Genomic DNA, 21,544 nt, shown 5'->3' on the forward strand with positions numbered 1-21,544 from the left:
CCTGTTATTTTTTTCATATGAGTAACAGGACTGAAAGTAACAGGATTGAGTTTTTAAGCAAAAAGTTCTCAAATACATGGCATATGGTCGCGTAGCATACATGCGAATGCATGAGGACACTGAGCAAATTCTAGTGACTTACCAGAAGTTAATATTTTTAAAATAAACAACATCTAAGAAATAATTTAGGTAACAGGACAGTATGTTGAGATTGACCTTCTCAGTCATAGTTACAACTTCATCAAATATACAGAAATTAAAATGAGAGGACTTAAGGCCTCATTATGCTTCTGCGTCAACTCCACGGCGTCGTTGCCGTTTTATGGTTCTGCGTCAGGTTGAGTTGCATCGCGCTGCATTTGACCAATCACAGCCCTTGTGGTCTGCGTCGCCTCGACGCGTAGTTACAATTTTTTGGAGGTGCGCGTCGAGCTACGCCGGAGGGGTTCGCGGCGACGCAGAGGAGTCTGCGTGGGTACGCCGTCGATTCGACGCAGAAGCATAAAACAGGCTTTATGGTCTTCAGAAGATCCAGATGATGCAACTTCCTGTTGAAAATGTGTCTTGTGGAATGTTCCAAGTTTTTCAGAGGGGGTAATGAGTTAGGGTAACAGGACTGAGTGAAAACCTGACATGACTATATCTTTATTGTATTTAAAATATAAGATGAAATATTTTTCTTCTCATGAAAAAACCCCAATCATTTTAAAGCATAGATTGGATTTAAATTCACACAACAAGGCAAAATAAATAAATATTTCTGAATATTTTTAGTCATATTTCATGGTAAAGTTTAGAGATCGAGAGTGGGGACATGCAATAAATGCTATTTTTTGTGTTGGTAGTTTTTATTAATGTTTTTAATACATTTTTAATTTGCAGTTTGCTTATATGTGGGATACTTTGCTTAATAATAAAATGTATTTTAGAGTTAATTTTTATGCATTTTTATACACAATGTCCTGGGGACATAAATGTCACCCATTTGGTGGAATGGCTCAACCTTGTACAATATTTATATTTCTCAACCCAAAATTGAGAATATAAAAAGAATGTATTCAAAAGGCTGAAAACAGTCTAAAAATGTCGCTTAAATTTCATGACCGTGGCTTAACAACTACTACATTTGCGCGAAACTTGTGACAACTGACCATTCAACATCTTGGATTTCAGGCACTCCAGGGAAGTGCTCCAGTCTGTCAGCAGGTGGTGTCCGTGTATCCACATTTGCTTTGCACGAGCAATTTAGCTGTGTCCCCTTAAATTGGGCACTATTTGAAGGGACAGTCATTTATACACTCACTCGTTTTTATTCACTCCCTTCAAGTGAACTGTATTAGTGGACTAACGTAGGGAATATGGTTTAGGGGGCGATTTCGGATTCAGCCTGCAACTCTTTTTATTTTATGTACGCTCAGCGGCTAGAAAATACCCACAATGCACTGTGAGAGAGTCGTGCCGAATGAATTCCCGCGTCTCGCCAGAAGATGGCACCCGCAACTGAATCATTCATCCATCCATCCATTTTCCAAACCGCTGGGACAATGTGGCTACATCGTTTTATTATACAGGTATAACTTAATTTTTGATTAATAAATCTTTTCATTACTACTGGAGCTGCCAGTTCCAAATGATTATTAAACAGCAAGCACAAACTATGCAAATCGGCAGCCCTTCCGGCGCACTCCGTGTCCGAATTCATTTACTCATTTTCATTCTCTCCTAAGTGAATATATAAGTTACTATATTAGTAGAGTAATATAGGTAATATTGAATGAGGTTATAGGGGGCGATTTTAAACACAGCCACAGCTACTTGAAGGCAAGCCTGCAACCTTAGCCAAAAAAAACGTAACGCTGTGGAAGGGAGACGAGGCCTTTTTTTTAAAATAGATATCAATGGAGTTACTTTTTCTTCAATGGTAGAGCCACGGACCCTCGTAGGGTTGCCACCATGGTTGCCACCCGTCCCGTTTTTTTTTTTAACAACCTGTCCCGGGAAATGTATACACTCTCCTGTCACAAGCGCAGCAGTTCATCTACTTTAAATTTGATTGAACGAATAACACACGGGTTTAAAACTTTTTGATAGATGATGGAAGTAGCCAATAGGATTTCTCCTGTGTAGCTGTTTTGCTGTTTCTCAGCCTCACTGTTGCTTCAATGGCAAATAAAAGGGCCGAAACATGGGAACACACCTCACCCAATCCGGCCATGCATGTACAATGTCCACAAATCACGCTGCCAGTCTTCTCCGCTATCAATGAAAAGGCGGTAAACATGAGCATGACAGCTTTGACACACAACATGGCGGCGCGCCGCAGAGGATAATGGGTAATGAGAGAAACGGAAACCCATCTATATGGGGGTAATCCATCAGCCGGAAACTGAAGCCTCGCGGGAGCCGCCATAGTAGCAGAACTTCACCTGCTGTTAGCATTCCATTGACTCCCATTCATTTTGGCGTCACTTTGACAGCGAATAACTTTACATCTGAGGCGTCCAAAGACTTAATTTGTCAATTATTTATTTCTAAAGAAACACGACAATGTATAAAATGCTCCATTACTTTGTATCTTACGTTATGGCCCCGTAGAAGCCGTTTTTGTTAAAAACAGGCTAACGATTGCGTCATAACCACACGACTTTATGTCGCACAATAGAGACATTACCGTATAAACAGGAGGAGAAGCTCGCAGGCAATCTTTTACTAACATAGATAGAGAGTCCATAAAAACAAAGGGACAAAATATTTCAACAATGTTTTTGAGGAATTAGGTGATTCAGATTTGTCTTGCCACAGCTACTAGAAGATTTACAACGTTCAGATTGTCGTCAAGCTCAGTTTGAGCCTGCGCAGTCACTCAGCCATCAGACAGGAAGTGCAATAATCGGGCTTCAGTCTTCTCCGTTGAAATCAATGGGGTCGCTGCGTCCATTTCTTTTACTGTCTATGATCTATACCATAGACAGTAAAAGAAAGATCTATACAAGCAGGAGCCATCTTTGGAAAACAGTCTCGACCAGTCGAGATGGTACGTTCTGGTCGATAAGTCACAGTTCAGCTCACGTAGAACGGCGTTCGTGCTTAGTAAAACTGGGTACATTCGATTATCATAGAAAACCCATCCCAGAGAACGGTCGACTCGGTACCCATGTGTTATTTACCCCTAGGTTCATTTTTGTCCTTTGAGCATAAAGTGATTGCAACCAATTAGCCTAGAATGTTTGAAAAAGTATCAAAGAACATTATTTTATACAACTGTGGCCATGGAAGTGATTGGAACACCTGAATTCAAAACTGTCCCAATACTTTTGGCAATATAGTTTATACAGGGATGATTAGGATACATAAAGTACATGGGTAGGTCAACGGAGGCTTCCATGTTGTTCCGCCATCTTGAAAAACTATAAGAGGGTCAAAAAGTTCTAGGCCAACGCAATTCGTTCAGAGTCAGCGTCACGTAACTGAAAGCAGCAGAAACGGAGGAGCAGAGCAGTGAGAGGCGCTTGTCACTGCCCCGGCAACTTTAAAAGGCTGCATTGCACAGTTATTTTTAATGGCATACATATGCCGAGCCACAGGAGAAGAAATCCTCGTCGCCAAAAAAGTCCAAAATTGAACGTAAAAGGAAACATGACCGGAGATTACAAAAAACAAGAGTCAATGTCGGGATGGCTTTTTCCAGGTGGAAAGAGCTAATGCAGGAGAAAGATTTCAAAAGAGACGCTGAAGTCCTGCTTTCTCCCCAACAGGTTGGCTAAGTCAATATTACAGTCTAAATGACATGCTTTTTTTCATTGCTTGGTTGTGTACTTTATTATATAGACAGTAGAACATTTATAGTTAAAAGTTAAACAGGCTCTTTGATGAATAGCACCTATTGAATAAAGTTGGTTACTTTTTGTAACCTTGAAATTCGATAAGAATATATTTTTAATAGAGCATATGATTGTTCTTGCATTGTTTGTTATGGCTTTTTGGTACATAACAGCTACCGTAGATGCAACACGCATTTGAAAAAGCGAGGCGCTGGAGTGCACAATTCGTTTGAATGCAAAATACAATTTCACCGCTAGATGGGAGAAATTCCTACACAATGTCCCTTAAAATAATTTCTAGACATTTTTGGTCTTTGGACATCTTGTATTGCTCTCTGTGAATTGTATAATAATAATTTTCTCTATGATTCTTTACCATTGTTGCACAACGTTGCCCTTGGGCAACAAAAAAATATTTTGGGGTGAGGGGTGGGTCAGGGGAGGGAAAATTTTCAATAAATCAATAAAATGTTCCCAAATGAGCCAAGAAATGATGTGGAATAATTTTTATCACGTGCCATCAAAATGGATGCAGTAGAGGGTTAAGCTAGTCCCAGATTAAAGGTCCTTGTGCACTGAAGCTGTAATAAATGATCTGGCCTATTTTGAGCTGAAATTTCAGACACATTTTGGGGACATTTATATTACATCTTGTGAAAAGGGGTATGATATGTCACATTTAAATGGAAGCAACTTGTACCGACATCTTAAAATATGTCAGTGCCATTGCTTTTCTCAAGATGCACAGGGAACGTTTATAAAAGTTACTTAAATATCCTAATTGAACTAAGGCCTAATCCTGGCTTAATCTATCTAAGCCCTGTCTGTGAAACCAGAGTATATTACCCAAGTATATTAGTATGAAGTCAAGGTTTTATGCTTAAAGTGACCCTATTATGCTTTTTTGAATATTACCTTTCATGCAGTGTGTAATATAGCTGTCTGTGAATGTAATCGGTTTGCAAAGTTGTAAAGTTGAAAGTGCACGAAAAATAAAGTTATTGTCTCCCAAAAGAAAGAATCAACTCCGACCCGCCTAAACGAGTCGTCAGGAATTCCAGCCGGTAACACATTTGCATAAAATGTATGTATTTAAAAAGTTAGTTTTGTATGCATGTATGACGCACATTCCTCCTAACCACTAGATGGCTGTATGGCTCTTTTATGCATCAACCACAACCTCACAAAAGCTGCCTGCATTAACTTCCTAAAGTCTGTTTTTATAGATAAAACTATTTTATTGTTTTACCTACCTCTATTTTTGTACCATCTTGATAGTGATATGTTTTACAGACATTATACCCATGCAACAAGGTACAGTCATATAAAATATACAATGTTTTTAGATGAAGTCTTTGCAAGTTAAACAAAAACATTAAATTTTATGGTTTATTACAAATTGCTCTTTCATACAAACACATTTAAAAGTAAATGGTGAAATGAAAGAAACATGCTTACTAAAAGAAACATGCTTGAGAAAACCTTTAGAAGGTTGTACTTTTGTGGCAAAATGTATACTTATTTTTTGATGGCATAACCAGCAATGTGTGGTTTGATCATAAAAAACAGAGGAGCTTGGATGTGGCGTAGCTCCAGGTCAGAGAAGCCAGCTGCCTCGATGTGCTTCCAAGTAGCACGGGTTGTCTCACAGCCATCGCCAAAATAGTACCTGACAAACATACAAGTAGTTATAGACTTTCCTATTTTATTGTGGTCATATGCTTTGTTACAAGTATTGTAAATGGATACATTCTGGTTTTATAATCAAATCAACCCCCTCTCTCTCTCCAAATAAACCCATGACCTCCAGTTATGTGTAGGTGATAAGCAGTGGGAGAGTGAATTAGGGTGACCACCTGGTTATTGCTCTGTTGCAGGACAGTAAGTGTGATAATGCGGGACACATGTGTGAGAGATAAATTGTAAATATAGATTAACATTAGTTGGAATGCCCGTTTCCCATCACGTTGGATGATAATGTTTTAAATGTTGTCAATAAGCTTCATTAATTGTGACTGGCTCTATGACTGGCAATTCCTTTGCTTCATCCAGGCAGACATCAGCAGAAAAATTACCCTCTTAAAATGCGTTGGTTGGTTATTTTCCCACTTTAGCAACAACATTACAGCTGCGCAAATGTATTTTTAAACGCTAATCACATTTTTTTTATTATATTGTTGTATTTTAGTATTCATATATTGTCCTATTATAATTTCAGGAAAGAAATAAAATAATACAGACATAATTGAAATGCTGGACACTGATGTGTCTTGCGGGACAAAGCTCACAATTTCGGGACTGGTGGTCACCCTAGAGTGAATATTTATTTTTGATATATTTATTCATGAATTTAACCAACCCCACGTTTTTCAAAGCTCCAACATAGTCTTTTAGCTTTTACATTCACAAAATCTATCATTTCAATTAGAATGCATTAATTTGCCACTATACGAATGCCCCCCTAATTTTACATAGGGCTATTCTAGCTTTAGATGAATAACTTATAGTCTCCAATGCATTTGAATAACTTTTATAAGTAAAATATAATGGTGAATGTTTTTTTTTTAATTACCAGAATGGCTGAAGAACATGTTGAAAAAAGTAAGTCCATGTTGAGGGGTCAGACACCACATGTTCAAGGAAGAAAAATGCTCCTCCCTGAAGACCAAAAAAGTACAAAATTTATAGTACTCAAACCCAAAATTGTGTATTCGAAGACAAGGTGTTCAGTTTACAAGTATCTAGTTTTTAAAAGCTTGAAAACAGTTGTCTACTACTCTGTGTGGCGACATTTGCCCTAAAACAAACAGTTGTTTCTAATGGGATTATCACTGCAAACGGCAATCTACATGTGGTTACGTAATGCTGTTACGTTTCATCTCAGATGTAATTATTGTAATCTTTATGTACTCCTTCATGGATTGGGAGTGATAAGATGACAATTTATGAAATGTGACAATAAAAAAATGAGATGAGATCATAGTTCCACCTGAGCGCGGACTGTCATAAACTTACAGGCCTTAGGACTCTCTTTACTTCTTGCAGAACTTTCGGCGTATCTTTGACTGAACACAGAACCAGTGTGCACACCACAACATCCACTGAGTTTTCCTCCACTGCCTGTAGATTCTCCCCCGACGCCACTATGAAGCTGTCATATACGAGGTGGTCGTTTTTCGCCATACTTTTCTCCAGGTAGTTTTTGAAATGCGGGTTGGGATCGATGCATGTGATCCTGCAGCCCGTCGGATAGTGCTCGAAGTTCGCTCCGGATCCGCAGCCCACTTCCAAGATGCGCAGAGAGCCTTTAGTGGGGTAGAATTTGGACAGGTTTCGAAATAGTTCCCTTTTCTTCTCGTTCATTTTGTCATTGTACGAGAACGTTATTTTATAGACGATTAGAGGAAACACGCGTTTGTAGAAAGACAAAAGTCCAATCAGCTCCGCAACATGCAGCGGTAGAGTGAGGACTTTGCATAAAAAACCGCAAGCGTTCATAAACAGCGTCATTTTTAACAACAAACCTGAGTTACAATTTACAGACAAGAGGGGAGTAGCTGCACGCACCTTGTGACAACTGACCAATCAGCGTCTTCGACGCATGTAATGTACTCCAGTCAGGGTAGTTCTCCAGCCTGTCGACAGATGGCGTCCGTGTATAAAGAATCGCCGTGGATCCTCTTTTACGCGTAGTGTTGTCTTAGTCATTTTCATCACTAAAAGTTTTAACACTGAAAGAAATGAATAGAAATTTTGAGAAACATGTTAAAAAGCATGTACACAAATAAGAAATGAAACCTCAACCAAAAGAGTTTTAAACTAATAAAAGCGTATTCTACGTGGATTGGTCATCTCATTAAGGGCCAATACGTTGAGATCAGATGACCAGATCATCTCTCAGTTTATCTTGGTTACCATCCTATTATCGGACACTTTCACTTGATTTTTGAAGATGCTTCATCCACATCACTGTGTCGGTAAAGTCCAAGACAAATGCCATATTAGCCAGAACAATAAAACAGACAATATCCGTCAAAACAAAAATATCTATCTATCTATCTATCTATCTATCTATCTATCTATCTATCTATCTATCTATCTATCTATCTATCTATCTATCTATCTATCTATCTATCTATCTATCTATCTATCTATCTATCATCTATCTATCTATCTATCTATTCTATCTATCTATCTATCTATCTATCTATCTATCTATCTATCTATCTATCTATCTATCTATCTATCTATCTATCTATCTATCTATCTATCTATCCTCCTGTCAGATTAATTTATCCCTAAAATCCTCCATGGTGACTGAGATTAGGATTCAGGGATTTCTTACTTGAGATTATGTTTACAGTAATATCTTAAGACACTATAATGCGTGCAGGACTACAGTCTTAAAATATTTACATCACAAGCACCTTAAAATGTGTTCTATTAATCTCTGTTTGCTCTGCAGACAGTGTTATTCTAAGATGCCTTTATGTCCCATTTGGCTCACATACAAAGTGGGGCTTCAGCACCAAGGACAGTGACCAAACACAGACTTGGCTAGTGGTGCATTGCACAGCAAGGCTTCATCCACTTGGGGCTCATCAGTGAGGACTAGAAAAGATGCTCAGGTGGCCCAGAAGGGGGTGTTGGAGGTAAGCTGAAAGTCTAAAGCTGTTGTTTCCTTTCACTTCCTAACAGGATTAGAGGAAGATTAACTATTGCCAGCAACCCTTGACCACGTACCTGCTTCCACAACCACACTGCTAGAGAGCTTGAACCAACCCCACAAATACAAACAATGCTTATTCTCAGCATTATGCACAGCCTATTCTCAAAACATCAAAGCTCCAGATGAAACCTGGATTAGTTTTCCTAACACATACTATTTTGTGTCCAGACGTTCCCCAGGAGTTTTCCTTGAAATCTCTGTTTGTCTTTACATTTAAAATCAAAATGTAGATTTTAAGTGACATTTAATAACAACAACAACACATAAAACGTGTTGTTGGAACACGTTTTAGATGTTATGTAAATCAGAATTGTTCCAGCCAGGTAACCATTGTGAAGATATTGAAATGTGACTTGTGTGTGCCAAAGTAGAAATATCACTATTTAATTTGAAAGTGAAGCATTTTCTCTTCTCATTTTCTCTTCTCTCTGATTCATCAGTTCCACAGTGCCATATGATGATATGCTTACTTTCATAAATTCATATTGTGTGCATTGTCCAATGCTCTATAGAACTTCTTTTCAAATAATAAAAAAAACTGTGCAAAATAGGTGGGCCATTCAAGTCTTATATTCTTTAAAATAAAATGAGTTTATTTTAATTTAATTATTTGAACAATTCAATTTGAAACAATTTGACAATTGTTGAGACAGAAATTAGGAGATTAGATGAATTTTACGGAGAAGTGGTAAATATAATTAGACTCCCATCATTGTGATTGATATCTCCTTTTAGCGCTGTTTCGCTTACGTTGCGGCGTTCCCCCGTCAGTACGGAAGTCGGAAGTAGGGTACTTGTAGACGCTCCCTAACAATTTGCTGAGAGTCATCAATTATGCAGGCTAGCCGTACGCACTGGGAAGGAAGATAGCGGCAACAATATGGCGACATCCGCAGTTTCTCCTGGGTCTTTTAAACATCCTTAGGCACGCAAGATCTACATGGATCGCTCTTAATGCGGAAAAAGTAAGTAGACTTTATCTTGTCTACAGCGCAAGTGTCGTGATTTTTTTCAGGTGTTTATAGCCCGTTCTGAGCGTGTCTCATACCTGGACTCATCTGCCGCAGAGCGGTCTCTCGCGCTCAGCATCTTTTCTGCTCACAGATGTGGATAGGCTTGCTGCAGGAAACACAGGGAAACGCCAATTAACACGCCAGCACTACTTAACAGCTATAGTGCTGGTCAAATAGAAGCAATGCAAAAGGAAAAAGTCTGACTGAGGTAAATTAGGGTGTTGGCCTGGCGCTGGAAACATAACATTAGTCTGTGTCGAAATGTAGAACATACGCATACCATGGGACAGGCAAGTAAGACCGCAGCAAACTTTATTGCACAGGAATATTGTGCGGACAGACTGACGCAAGACGCAGTATTCAGCATTCAGATGACATATATGACAGTATTTTGCAACGTAACATGTCAAAATCACTAATATGGCAGTTTTTAGTCCCGCTGCGCCTGCATTCCCCCTCCCTTCGAGTCACCCTCGCCATACTTCATTGGGCTGGACTCTCTAGAATCGGTGTGTTTCCGTTTTTGCCGTTAAAAACAGCGACTACCACCCTTGTTTTCTCACTCATTCCTCCCTAAAGCGTTAGAGGCATGCCCGACCGTTTGCGCGGTTGCGGGTTAAATCATAGAGAGGACGGTCTGACTGCACGGGTGTGGTGCCGAAGCGGACAGGAGTCCCAAATGTTCTTGAAGTGTTCAGATGAGAATGAAATCGGAACCTAGTGAGATAGAAACTCGAGAGGTGTAAAACATTGCAGGCACGACTGTCTGAGACGTCAGTGGCGTTGAGATTTAGATGTTTCACAGATTGATTCGCTGGCTCGTGCCTTTGCACGAGCTCCCTTCAGCTCCACTGCAGTATTTCAGTCGAGAGAGTGGGGCCCACGCGTGTACGTCCAGATGCCATAATTACCGCAAACAAACTTGGGCAGACTAATATGTGAATCCCATAACATGTAGCGCCTTCAGACGCCCAAAGCTTGTTTGGAGGAGAAATTCCATAATACATGTGTGAGGGGCCAAAATGGGCGGAAGTATGAATCAATTGAATGGTTTTGGCGATCGCATATGTTTTGTAAATTAGGCTATAATTGCTTTAAAATGGCAAAGACCGTTCACTTGAATAAGCTGCATATTACTGTTGGTGTAACCAAACAAATATTAAAAAGGTATAATATGAGATACATTTAATCGGACATATCGGTGTTTATGTGTGTTGGCTTTTATTCTCCACACGGGATAGGCCGGCAAGGTTCGTCCTCGTGACAGCTGTGCTGCTCCCCTCCCCTCGATGTACAGTGCCAGAGGCCGAACATTCACTTTCCATATCATTCAGTTAAGGACATCAAATACGGAAAAGTCGCTTTAGTCGGGATGTTTCATCATGCCTTGAGGCAGCATCTGTGACCCCCCCCCATATCACCTAACCTAGAGGACAAGCGTGAGCTCGCGCTGAGCGGTGCTGAACGGACAGCGTCGCTGAGAACCTGCATTCGACGGCAGTGGATTTGTGTTGGCTTCCTAAATACAGACGACACTTATTCTTGCCTGATAAGGAATACCTTTGCGCTGGTACCGGAACGTAGCCTACATTTGACCAGATATGAGAGTATAGGCAATGACTTTGCTTGAAGGCACGTAAGTAGCATATAACCTGTCGAATGGTATCTTTATTTTGGTTTTAATGTGTAGGTGTTTAACTTGGAGCAATCGGAAAGTGGAGGGCGTACCATAAAACAGCATACATTTTCTGTAACCAGTGCTGGCAGAACAGCGTAGTCTATAGGGAAGAAAATGCACGAGTTTTGTTAAGGTCATTGTGTGTATTGTCAGGGCCTGTCTATCTGATGTATCACCTTGAGCTGAGGCGTCTCTACACTATCCCAGGAAGGAGACTTGGAGGTTGGACACAACCAGCGTGTAACTTAAAACGCATGTCGTTTCTTTTGTCTAATCTGTTCAATTAAAAAAAAAAATACTTTGTTGCTGTACCTAATGCATATATGGCAAGCTGTTTTAATAATTATTCATTAACTTGTATCTATTTTTATGTTTCTAATAATAGTTTTTTTTTAAATACCTAATTATAATTATGAGTGAGTGGTCCATTTGTGACTTGTATCTTATACGATTTTGCTATTAACTATTTATTATTCTATTGTTTTTTGTATCTAAGAAATAACTTCTACTGCCTAATGAATAGTAAAACTGGTACCAGCAACAATAGGAATACATAGATGGAAGTAAATACTTGATTTCTGAACCAAGAAGTTGCAAAGAAATAAGTACTAGTATATGGACTGTCTTGATATTAACGAACAAGTACTAGAATCTAATGAATACTGAATAATGAAAAAATGAAATGCTAAAATAAATGCTAGTTATATAATTCTAGTTTAAATTAATAAATGTTCAAATGACTTGCCATAGTCGAACAGGAAGCGTTGTGTTTTAATGATGATAAAGTCGCCCATCATAAAGAGCAATGTCACGTGAACATGGGCACTTTACTATTGATTTGGCCCGTGCTGACTTAACTGAATCAGTTTTTGCTGTATAAATAATTAACAGACTGTGTTATTAAGGATATAGAGAACAGGGATTCAGCATTGGACATATAAAACAATCCCACGAAAAGACAAGTGATAAGACAATCGTTGACGTTGGCTGTTAGGTTTAATATATTTAAAAGTGAATGTGAAGGAATGCGATGTCTGTATGACACTGCTTTGGTTGATTTCTGTACTGTCATAAGCTTTCAGCACATCATACAGCACTTACATTAGTAAAGATTTGTGGATGTATGGAGATAATGGTGTGCAAACATGCGGCTACATTAATCAGTTGAAGAGGGGATTATGGCAGTATTATGTGCATTTAAACAAAGAGTCTCTCATACCTTTTTTTCTTATTTTTGCTTGTCTAATTAATTTAGTACTAGAAAAGGTTAAATGTCCTGGAAAGGACCATAAATGCAAGTCAGCTTTGCAGTACAAAATGCATGTAAAAGGACATTCTGGAAAAGGAATAGCCCAGTTTTGTGGAGCCTGAGGGACTAGGCTGGGACTGACACTGCGACACACACCTGGAACACAGGAGAGTGTGACTAAGTAGTACTTATGTCATTTGGAGATTTTCCTGCACATTTGTGATAAATCTCTTTGATTGGATTCTCCAACAAAGCTCCACGGTGGAAGTAATTTGTTAACCTGCAATAGAACTGCTAAAGCAAGTTTAGTGGGCAAATTGTACAGCATTTCATGAGTGCAAGTAATTCTGTTTGATTGGATTAGAGAGTTTGATGTGCAACATTGTTTTTGTTGCAACTGTGTTTAAAACCAAAGTCAGCCGATATGGGACTTCAATGACTGATAACTTGAATTTACTTGCACCAAATGAGCATATTAGAATGATTTCGGAAAGATCATGTGACACCGGAGACTGGAGTAATAGCTGCTGAAATTGACATTACAAGAATAAATTATAATTGAAAATACACTAAAAACATAAAAAAATAAGTGTTTTTATGACAGTCTTTATTGACAGACACATATTGTGCCAAAAACTTTACATTGCTGTTTTTTTCTGTATTATTTAGGAAGTTCAGTCAGAAACTGGATCCTGTGCTGGAGATTCATTGTCAAGTCACTAAAAGTCAGCACGCGGATACACAAATGCATCTTTGCAATAGAAATGAAGTAAGATACAGTATCAGGTGAAATAGTTCCTGTTAGAACACAATACATCACAAATGTGACATGACAAGTTTGACTTGACATTAATGTTGTCTTTGAATTTGTTAAGACTGCACTTTCTTGAGCAGCCAAACATCCTGCAAATGAGATTACGGACTAAAGCAAACATTTGCATAATGAGATAAAATCTTGCACAGAATTCTCAGTTTTATATTATCTGAAAAGAAAAACCTGCAGTCTGCATAGTGTGTCTAATGTTTAACCTTAGTAATAAAATAAGTAAAGTGGAGAGTTTGTGATATGTGATCCACAAACACCTGATTAAATGTGGAGATTTCCATCTGAACAATGACATTACATAATAAATCCGAAAGGGGCAGATTAAATATGTCTGAATTGATCGAATATTTAATATGATGTTGTTTGGAACGGGCTTGATGACATCATGGACTGGAATATTAGTTCGATTATCCAGCTCATCACAGAAGGTTGATAAGGGCAGTAATGCATTTATGACCTTAGCCTCTAATGTACAGTCTCTCTTGTTCTCTGTCTCTCAGTCTCTCTCTCTCATGCACACACACATACAGGTTGAGCCTCCTGTGCTGCAGTGCATTTGGTATTATTCTGCTTGGTCATCTATTTCTTAATGGATGTAATGAATGTGTGTGTGTGTGTGAGTATAAGAGTGAGAAAAAGAGCAAGAGGGAGAGCTGCAAAAAAGGATGACCGATAACACAGGCCACTGAAATCAATGGATTATTCGCAAACACACACACACACACACAAATATGCTTGAAAAATAGAAATGTTATATGTTTGTTTTGTTTGTGTGTGTGATCATTTGCTATGTTGAACTTTTACGACTTTTGAACTCCATTGAATTTTAATTTCTGTTATTTTTCTTTCCTCGTTTTTCTCTTTCTGCATCTGTCTGGGTGCCTCCCTCTCGCTTCCTTTTCCTAGAGCTGGCTGTCCTGAATGGCTTCTAAATAAAGAGGACTCTGCTGCAGGATGACAATATGGCTGCGCAGCTGCTTGCACCTCCAGGCCCCGATAGCTTCAAGAAGTTTACCCCAGAGTCCTTGGCCAACATCGAGAAGCGCATCGCAGAGGAGAAGAAAAAGAAGCCTGTTAAGCCCAGATCTGACAGCAGTCACCGTGATGACGATGATGACAACAAACCGAAGCCCAACACTGACCTGGAAGCAGGGAAGAGCGTGCCCTTTATTTACGGGGACGTCCCCTCCAAAATGTTGGCTGTGCCCTTGGAGGACTTGGACCCCTTCTATATGAACCAGAAAGTGAGTGAACGTTGAGCCTGTTAAAACTCATCCTCCATGCAGGTGGAATACAGTTACCCTCATTATGGTGAAGTAAGAAGTGTTCAGGGCGCTTCGCTTTCCAGCATTTGGTAGTACAAGATTGGTAGTGGGAAGGTTTGGAGATGAATCAAGGAGACTAATGTTACATACTTTGTATATTAGGATGAATGAACAGTTAAGACGAGATGGTAACAAATAAGAATAGGCAAGGCAAGGCAAGTTTATTTATATAGCACATTTCATACACAATGGTAATTCAAAGTGCTTTACGTAGAAGAAATTTAAATAATCAAAAGAAATAAGAATAAATAAAACAATTTAGAATAAAAAAGAAAGTAAAATACAGTACAAACAGTCGGACGAACAGTGGCACAGTACTCATTTGGATAATGATTTCTGAAAACAAAACAAACCGAAAAACTAAAAATATGGTTATTAAAGATTTTTGTTGAGATTGATTTGATTTGTTTTGCTGAGATTTCTCAGCAAAAGTTGACAGCTGACAGTTCAGAATATATTTTTCTTTTCAGTAGTTTGGGTTAAAATGTATGTATTACATACAGTTAAAGATGCTATATGAAGAATAAACGGAGTGAAGTGCAGCCAGCACCTTATTGCTCGCACATACGTAACATACAAGAGACCGAATGTGATTCAGTGTGAACTCACGGCAAAGTTATTTTTCTTTTTTTGCTCTTTCCGCTCAAAAACAAAATAAACAACAGTTAAGAAAGCATCTGATCATAGCGATGTGGATATGTTTTTCCCCCTTCTCTGCAATTCACTGGCATCATTTCCCCTTAATCTCTTTTCTTTGTATGACACATTTACAATAAAGAATGGCTGTTTCGGCATTATCCTGAACATTATATAAGCATTCATTTCATGTTTTATTGAACGAAAGAGAGGCTCTCAGGAGCACGCATAAGCACCTCATCCTTTTGATTTTCCCGGTCAAAACGTTCCGAGCCCTTCACATTTTTTAGGGTCCGGGCAATAAAAATGTGATTAACACGTGTCAGGGGGGTGTGTGGCTTTAACAAAGCTCACGGCAATGGAGAGTTCACAGTAGTCTTTTGGTAAACAAAAACCCAAGATAAACACACAGTAGAATAAATAAGAGATTACGTACAACCACTACACAAATAACAACAAAAAGACCAAACGCAGAACTGAGGAAACTAAGGGTTTAAATAGATCGAAAGAGATAATCAACTGAACAGAAACAGGAGTGTGGAAGTGATTAACAACCAAGGAAACTGACTAGGAAAACAGTACACAGGAAAAAAACGGGAGCATAGCACTGACTGAAAACGAAACCAAAACACAGTGAAACTAAACAGAGCCCTGACACCATGAATATTCTTATGTAAAGCCCCTTTACATTTGTATACAAGATCTAAATATCATAAAATAAACATAGCATTTGCCTGCTTGCTATAATCTAATTAAGAATGTCAAAATATTTAAATGTAACATTTCATTAATGGTTTGGAGGAATATTTTTTATAAATAATATGTTATTGTATAGTTTTTTATTTTATTTATCTTTTTACTGTTGGTGGAGTTATTTTAATTTTTAATATTTATGTATTTATTATGAGATGGCTTAAAGTTATTTTCATCATTCTTCTGTGGCTTGAGCGGTGCGACCACATCAGCACCTCCTTGTTGGCACACTAGAGGTGTGTGTTACATAACTGAGCACAGTGTAGCATGTGTTATATAGTGGGAGTTGAGGAGATGTTTTAAGATCGAAAATTAGTTGAGGAAAAAGAATTGCTCTTGTCTGCCTTTTCATCATCTGTTGCACACTGTAACTATATCCACCTCACATTAACAGAGATAATGTGCATTGTTCCCAGCATGTCCCATCCATATTACATCCCCTTTTCGGCCCTCCCTCCTCCTCTCCCTCTTGGCAGTGGTATGTTTTTGTGTGAGGGGGTTATAACTGCAGCAGCTGTGGCACACTCATGCTTTGTGCGGAAGGGTTAAAGTGAATAAAGAGACGAGAGGATTGCAAGGAAGAAGTGCAGAGTTGCAGTTCTACTGATCCCTTGAGAAGTGGGGTGAAAAAGCCATTCAGAATGTCATGGGCGTATAAACCCACAGAAGGCCTGTACTCATGTGTGTTTGTTTGTATGTGATTGAGAGATATGGGATGCAGTTTTCTAATGGCTGTTATTGCACCAGCTGTGTGTGAGGCTTTGACCTTTGGAAATGGAAGTAAAAAAAAAAGAGATATTTGAGGTTTTAATAGAGAGATACTTTAATGGATGATTTATGACTTGGTGATTGATTATATCTTGTTCATTGCGTGTTTTATATCTATATTCTTCCTCTATTTTGTTATTTTTTATTTTATAGATAAGGAGTTACTTATATTATTTGTAAGATGAGTGATTATATCTTTTATACCATATATCGTATCTGTATTATTACCCTTTTTTTTCTTTTTTCTTTTTTAGATAAGTAAATAGTTCAATGGAGTCTTATTATCACTATGATTCGTGATTATTTATACCATATTTAGTATCTGTATTATTACCCTATTTTATTTGTGTTTCATTTTATTATTTTTTATTATTATTATTATTTTTAGATAAGTAAATAGTTTAATGGATTGTTTATTATTACCATGAGTAGTGATTATTTTGTTTATACCATATTTTGTATATATTATTACCCTATTTTATTTTGTTTCATTTTATTATTATTATTATTATTTTAGATAAGTATGTAGTTTAATGGATTGTTTATTATTACAATGATTATATTTGTTAAGACCATATTTTGTATCTATATTATTACCCTATTTTGTTTTGTTATTTAATTTTATTACCTCTTTACCTCTTTCCTTGAATTTTTTTTCTTGATTTCTTGTATTTATTTATTAACTGCCTTTGGCAATACTAAGAATATTATCAGTTATACCATGCCAACTTTCACTCTCTTGATGGATGGATGGATGGATGGATGGATGGATGGATGGATGGATGGATGGATGGATAGATAGATAGATAGATAGATAGATAGATAGATAGATAGATAGATAGATAGATAGATAGATAGATAGATAGATAGATAGATAGATAGATAGATTTTGGTGCATCTTGAAAGTATTAAATTAAGACTGAGAAGTGTTGGTTAGCATTTGGATGGGGGTGTTGGTCATTTGAGTCCTTACAGTAAGTGCATTCGAGTAGATCGGATGTACTTGGAGCTAAGTGCAACAGTGATGCTATATCCAGTTTTTTCCACTATTGAACCCCCCCACCCCTTCTCCCTCTCTCTCTCTCTCTCTCTCTCTCTCTCTCTCTCTCTCTCTCTCTCTCTCTCTCTCTCTCTCTCTCTCTCTCTCTCTCTCTCTCTCCCTACCTCATCCACCTCCCCCGCAGCAGTTCCCTGAGCTCTTGTCCACATCTTCATGGCTCTCTGGCTCTCTTCTCTGTAGATGATGAAATTTTCAGTAGCTTTGCAGCATATCACTTAGGCTGTCAGAAGGAAAGTCCAATAGGCTGCATTGTGTGTATGCAGGTGTTGACATAAGGGTGTGATCACATGTACGTGAACTTTGAGCTTCGTGTTTTCGTAGCATGTTTTTGTTGCGCTCACATGTATCCACATTATCATCTGCATAAGTGTGATCGTGCAAAATCTCTGGTCTTTTATAGACACAAGGACAAAGGGTTGAAGTCACAGTTGGCACTATACTAGTGTTATGATCGTGGGTTATTTGGATAGAACTGTTTTGGCCTGATGACACTTGCTGTGAAATTAATATGGAAATCATGTGTTTGTCACACTCATTTTAACATTGTGATAAACATGATGCTCATAAATATGAAGATTTAGAAAAGATAAAAAAATGTCTTTTGTATTTTTAGGCCAGGATATTGAGAGCTGCAGCTATGTCCTCGGTGAAGAGTGCAGCATTGTGAGAGTGGGAGCTCCCGCCAGCGGAGGAAGCCCACAGTCTGTCGCAGTGTGTGTATGTGTGTGTGAGAGAGAGACTCTGGGGAAACCAGTGCTCAGTATTCAGTAACACATGGAGCCTTCTGGGCGGTTCGCAGCTTTTGCTAGTGTGACAGTCTTTGGGATCCTGTGCCTCAAAATGACAGCTGTCTTCAGAAGGACGACACAGCGTTTTCTCTCTGACATACGCTATATCTTTTAAATGATGATTTTGTTAAGCGGTACTTTTGTTAAGTAGGATTTTGACATGATTAAAGGCACAGACAGACACACAGAGAAATACAGTGAATAAAAGGAGATGGAGAAATAGAGAGAGATCGGGACACTTTGAGGTTAGGGCGTTCATTTTGTCCTCCTTCAGACAGATGTCTATTTTTAATCTAATTAGATTTCAGGAAGATTCTCATCCACTCGACTGTGTGTGTGTGTGTGTGTGTGTGTGTGTGTGTGTGTGTGTGTGTGTGTGTGTGTGTGTGTGTGTGTGTGTGTGTGTGTGTGTGTGTGTGTGTGTGTGTGTGTGTGTGTGTGTGTGTGGGTTCAGGTATACCCTAAATTATGTAATAATCTAATAATCAACAAAGATGGCAGTATCCTATTTTTTGATGTTCTGTGATGGGTAGGTTTAGGCTTAGGGGAGATAATATATAGTTTGTACAGTATAAAAATCATTATGTCTATGTAATGTCCCTATAAACATGGAACCCAACATGAGTGACTTTAGTGGTGTTTTGTGTATCATAAAAAGACTATTCTATGTGTGTATCACAGGGTTAAAGAAATATTGTCTTAATTAGTATTTTGTCTTGTTTTCCAATAAAAATCTCTAAACATCCTTAAAACAAGAGAAATTTATTTGAAGAAAAAATGCAAAAGGTTTTAAGAATTTAATAAGATATATAATTAAAATTACATAAGATATTAAGACTTTTCTAATAATATATTTAAGTATAAATATGGATACGTTTTTTTTACCCCATTGGCAAAAATAAATAAATAATTTAATTAAATAAAAAAATATAATAATAATAAATAAATATAATAAACAAATTAATAAACATATGATGTAAACACCGAATTTTACTTGTTTGACATTAAGTCTGTACTGTATATGTGTGTGTGCACTTGGAATGACCTGAATTCATGTGGTTTCAGTGATGAGGATTTGAATGAAGGTTCTCTTGTCTCTTTTCTTACATTATGTAGGATAAAAGGAGCTTTGCAGGGCTTTTGACCCACCCACCCTCCTTCCTTTCTTCCCTCCCCCTCCCTCTCTCTTTTCCCTGTCCCACACACACTATCTGGAGTCAGCACTTCTGCTTCTGATGGATCGCAGTGTTAGCGGTTAGCATTAGCGTTAGTATTACAGTTTGAGTTCCTGTAAGAGGGCCATCTCTTTGCCAGAACTCACTGCGGTTGTTTTAGCTCAATCCGTGTAAATAAATCCCCATTTGCTTTGTAATAGGCTTGATTAAGAAATGGTCTTTGACCTGAATGTGATTTTATTTTATTTTATTTTGTGAGAAAATGCTATGTAGGTGTATTAAGATATTGTATACATTTTGCATAGTTTATTTTGAATGCAGCTGTAATTTTTGGATAAAGTCAAAGTTCTTGTCATGTTAACCTGTCATATACAGTATGTTGTTTATTGCAATTTCTCATCTTGGTAATTTTTTTGTGAATGACTGTGCTGTCTCACCATAAAGACAGATCTATATAGCTAACATATCTTCCTCTCTCTTTTTCTCCCCTTCTTCTTTTTCTCCCCAGACCTTTATAGTTCTTAACAAAGGAAAAACTATCTTCCGGTTCAGTGCCACGCCCTCGTTATATATCATTAGTCCTTTTAACCTATTCAGGCGAATAGCAATTAAAATTTTGATACACTCATATCCTTTTTTCAGTGCTCCAAACATGTTATTATGTCCATGTTATTATGATTGTGCTTCGATCTGCATTCCATGCTTTATTATTATTTATTTATTGGATCCTCTGTATCACAGTACATGGTTTTTCACCTAAATTATTTCACTTGGGGGTGGTGATAGCGCAGAGGATAAGACACATGCCTTTGGTGTGAGAGACCCGGGTTCGAATCCACTGTGAGACACCAATGTGTCCCTGAGCAAGACACTTAACCCCTAGTTGCTCCAGAGGCCTGCGACTTCTGACATGTATAGCAATTGTAAGTCGCTTTGGATAAAAGCGTCAGCTAAATGCATAAATGTAAATGTAAATGTACTTAAAGGCCCACTGAAATGACTTGAATCACGCAGCATTATTCAATGTGTAGACGTAATTTCCAATGAAACAAGACGGGGGGTGACATATCGAACAGCTCCTCCCCTTTTTAAAAATAGTCAATAGCATTGAGTTTATATCACTGCTTGGCCAGAGCTCGATAAAGCCGCAGTTTCCTCTTAATCTCTAACCATTTCTCCTCCTAATCTCCTCCATATTGCTTTAAAATATAGTATTCTATGCAGAATTCAAATGTTCGATACATTTTCTGGTCTGCGCCAACTTGCACATATGATCCGCTCTGTACTATCTTGTCTCTGGACTGGAGCAGGGACACTAACGTGAAAACAGACTTCATTCGCCCCAATGGAAAGCTGATTTACAGTTCAATTACAGTCTGAATCGTTCCCTATCCCCTATATAGTGCACTATGTTCACCATGTAGAAAACAGTAAATGTATGAACAAGTGACCGATTTTAGCTGCAGCTTCACCATCTATTTATAATTTAGGGGCGGGACGGTTTTGATTCTAGAGAGCATTTGATTGGACTGAAAACCTGATGAGAAGCTGAAGTGCAGTGATGTCATCAAAATCATTGAATCCATATTGGCGGAAGTGAGAGAATGTAAGTTTTGAATGGTTACATCTTCTAAATGCGAATTTTGTCATTGTTTTGGAGCACACCAGCTTATATATAACATTAAGGCTGACATATTCATAATAAAAGCCAAAAAAAACTTTA

At 38.1% G+C, this 21,544-nt stretch overlaps 2 protein-coding genes across 2 annotated transcripts in view; one reads left to right on the forward strand and one right to left on the reverse strand.

Annotated features, from left to right (window-relative positions):
* Positions 1-5,038: 5,038 nt before the first annotated feature.
* On the reverse strand, positions 5,039-7,395 carry LOC143706452 (thiol S-methyltransferase TMT1A-like). Its single transcript, XM_077198367.1, has 3 exons — positions 6,837-7,395; positions 6,394-6,479; positions 5,039-5,490 (listed from the first exon to the last, which is right to left on the reverse strand). Exons 1-3 carry the CDS (start codon positions 7,329-7,331, stop codon positions 5,340-5,342), a joined length of 732 nt encoding a protein of 243 aa, XP_077054482.1. The 5' UTR covers positions 7,332-7,395; the 3' UTR covers positions 5,039-5,339.
* Positions 7,396-9,404: 2,009 nt separating this feature from the next.
* The window catches only part of scn8ab (sodium channel, voltage gated, type VIII, alpha subunit b), a 59,908-nt gene continuing 47,768 nt past the window's right edge, over positions 9,405-21,544 (forward strand). The window contains exons 1-3 of the mRNA XM_077198372.1: positions 9,405-9,515; positions 14,223-14,560; positions 20,330-20,448. Coding sequence (XP_077054487.1) covers positions 14,279-14,560; positions 20,330-20,448 — 401 coding nt within the window. The 5' untranslated portion in view covers positions 9,405-9,515; positions 14,223-14,278. The remainder of the gene's footprint in view (positions 9,516-14,222; positions 14,561-20,329; positions 20,449-21,544) is intronic.

Source organism: Siphateles boraxobius, unplaced genomic scaffold (assembly GCF_051911475.1).
Source record: "Siphateles boraxobius isolate OS27281-9 unplaced genomic scaffold, OSU_SipBor_1 41, whole genome shotgun sequence".
NCBI lineage: Eukaryota > Metazoa > Chordata > Actinopteri > Cypriniformes > Leuciscidae > Siphateles > Siphateles boraxobius.

Coding starts and splice junctions, on each gene's coding strand:
- LOC143706452 (XM_077198367.1), bottom strand. CDS start 7,331: ATGACGCTGTTTATGAACGCTTGCGGTTTTTTATGCAAAGTCCTCACT. Junction 6,480..6,836: donor TAAAGAGAGTCCTAAGGCCT/GTAAGTTTATGA, acceptor TTTGGTCTTCAG/GGAGGAGCATTTTTCTTCCT. Junction 5,491..6,393: donor CATGTTCTTCAGCCATTCTG/GTAATTAAAAAA, acceptor TATGTTTGTCAG/GTACTATTTTGGCGATGGCT.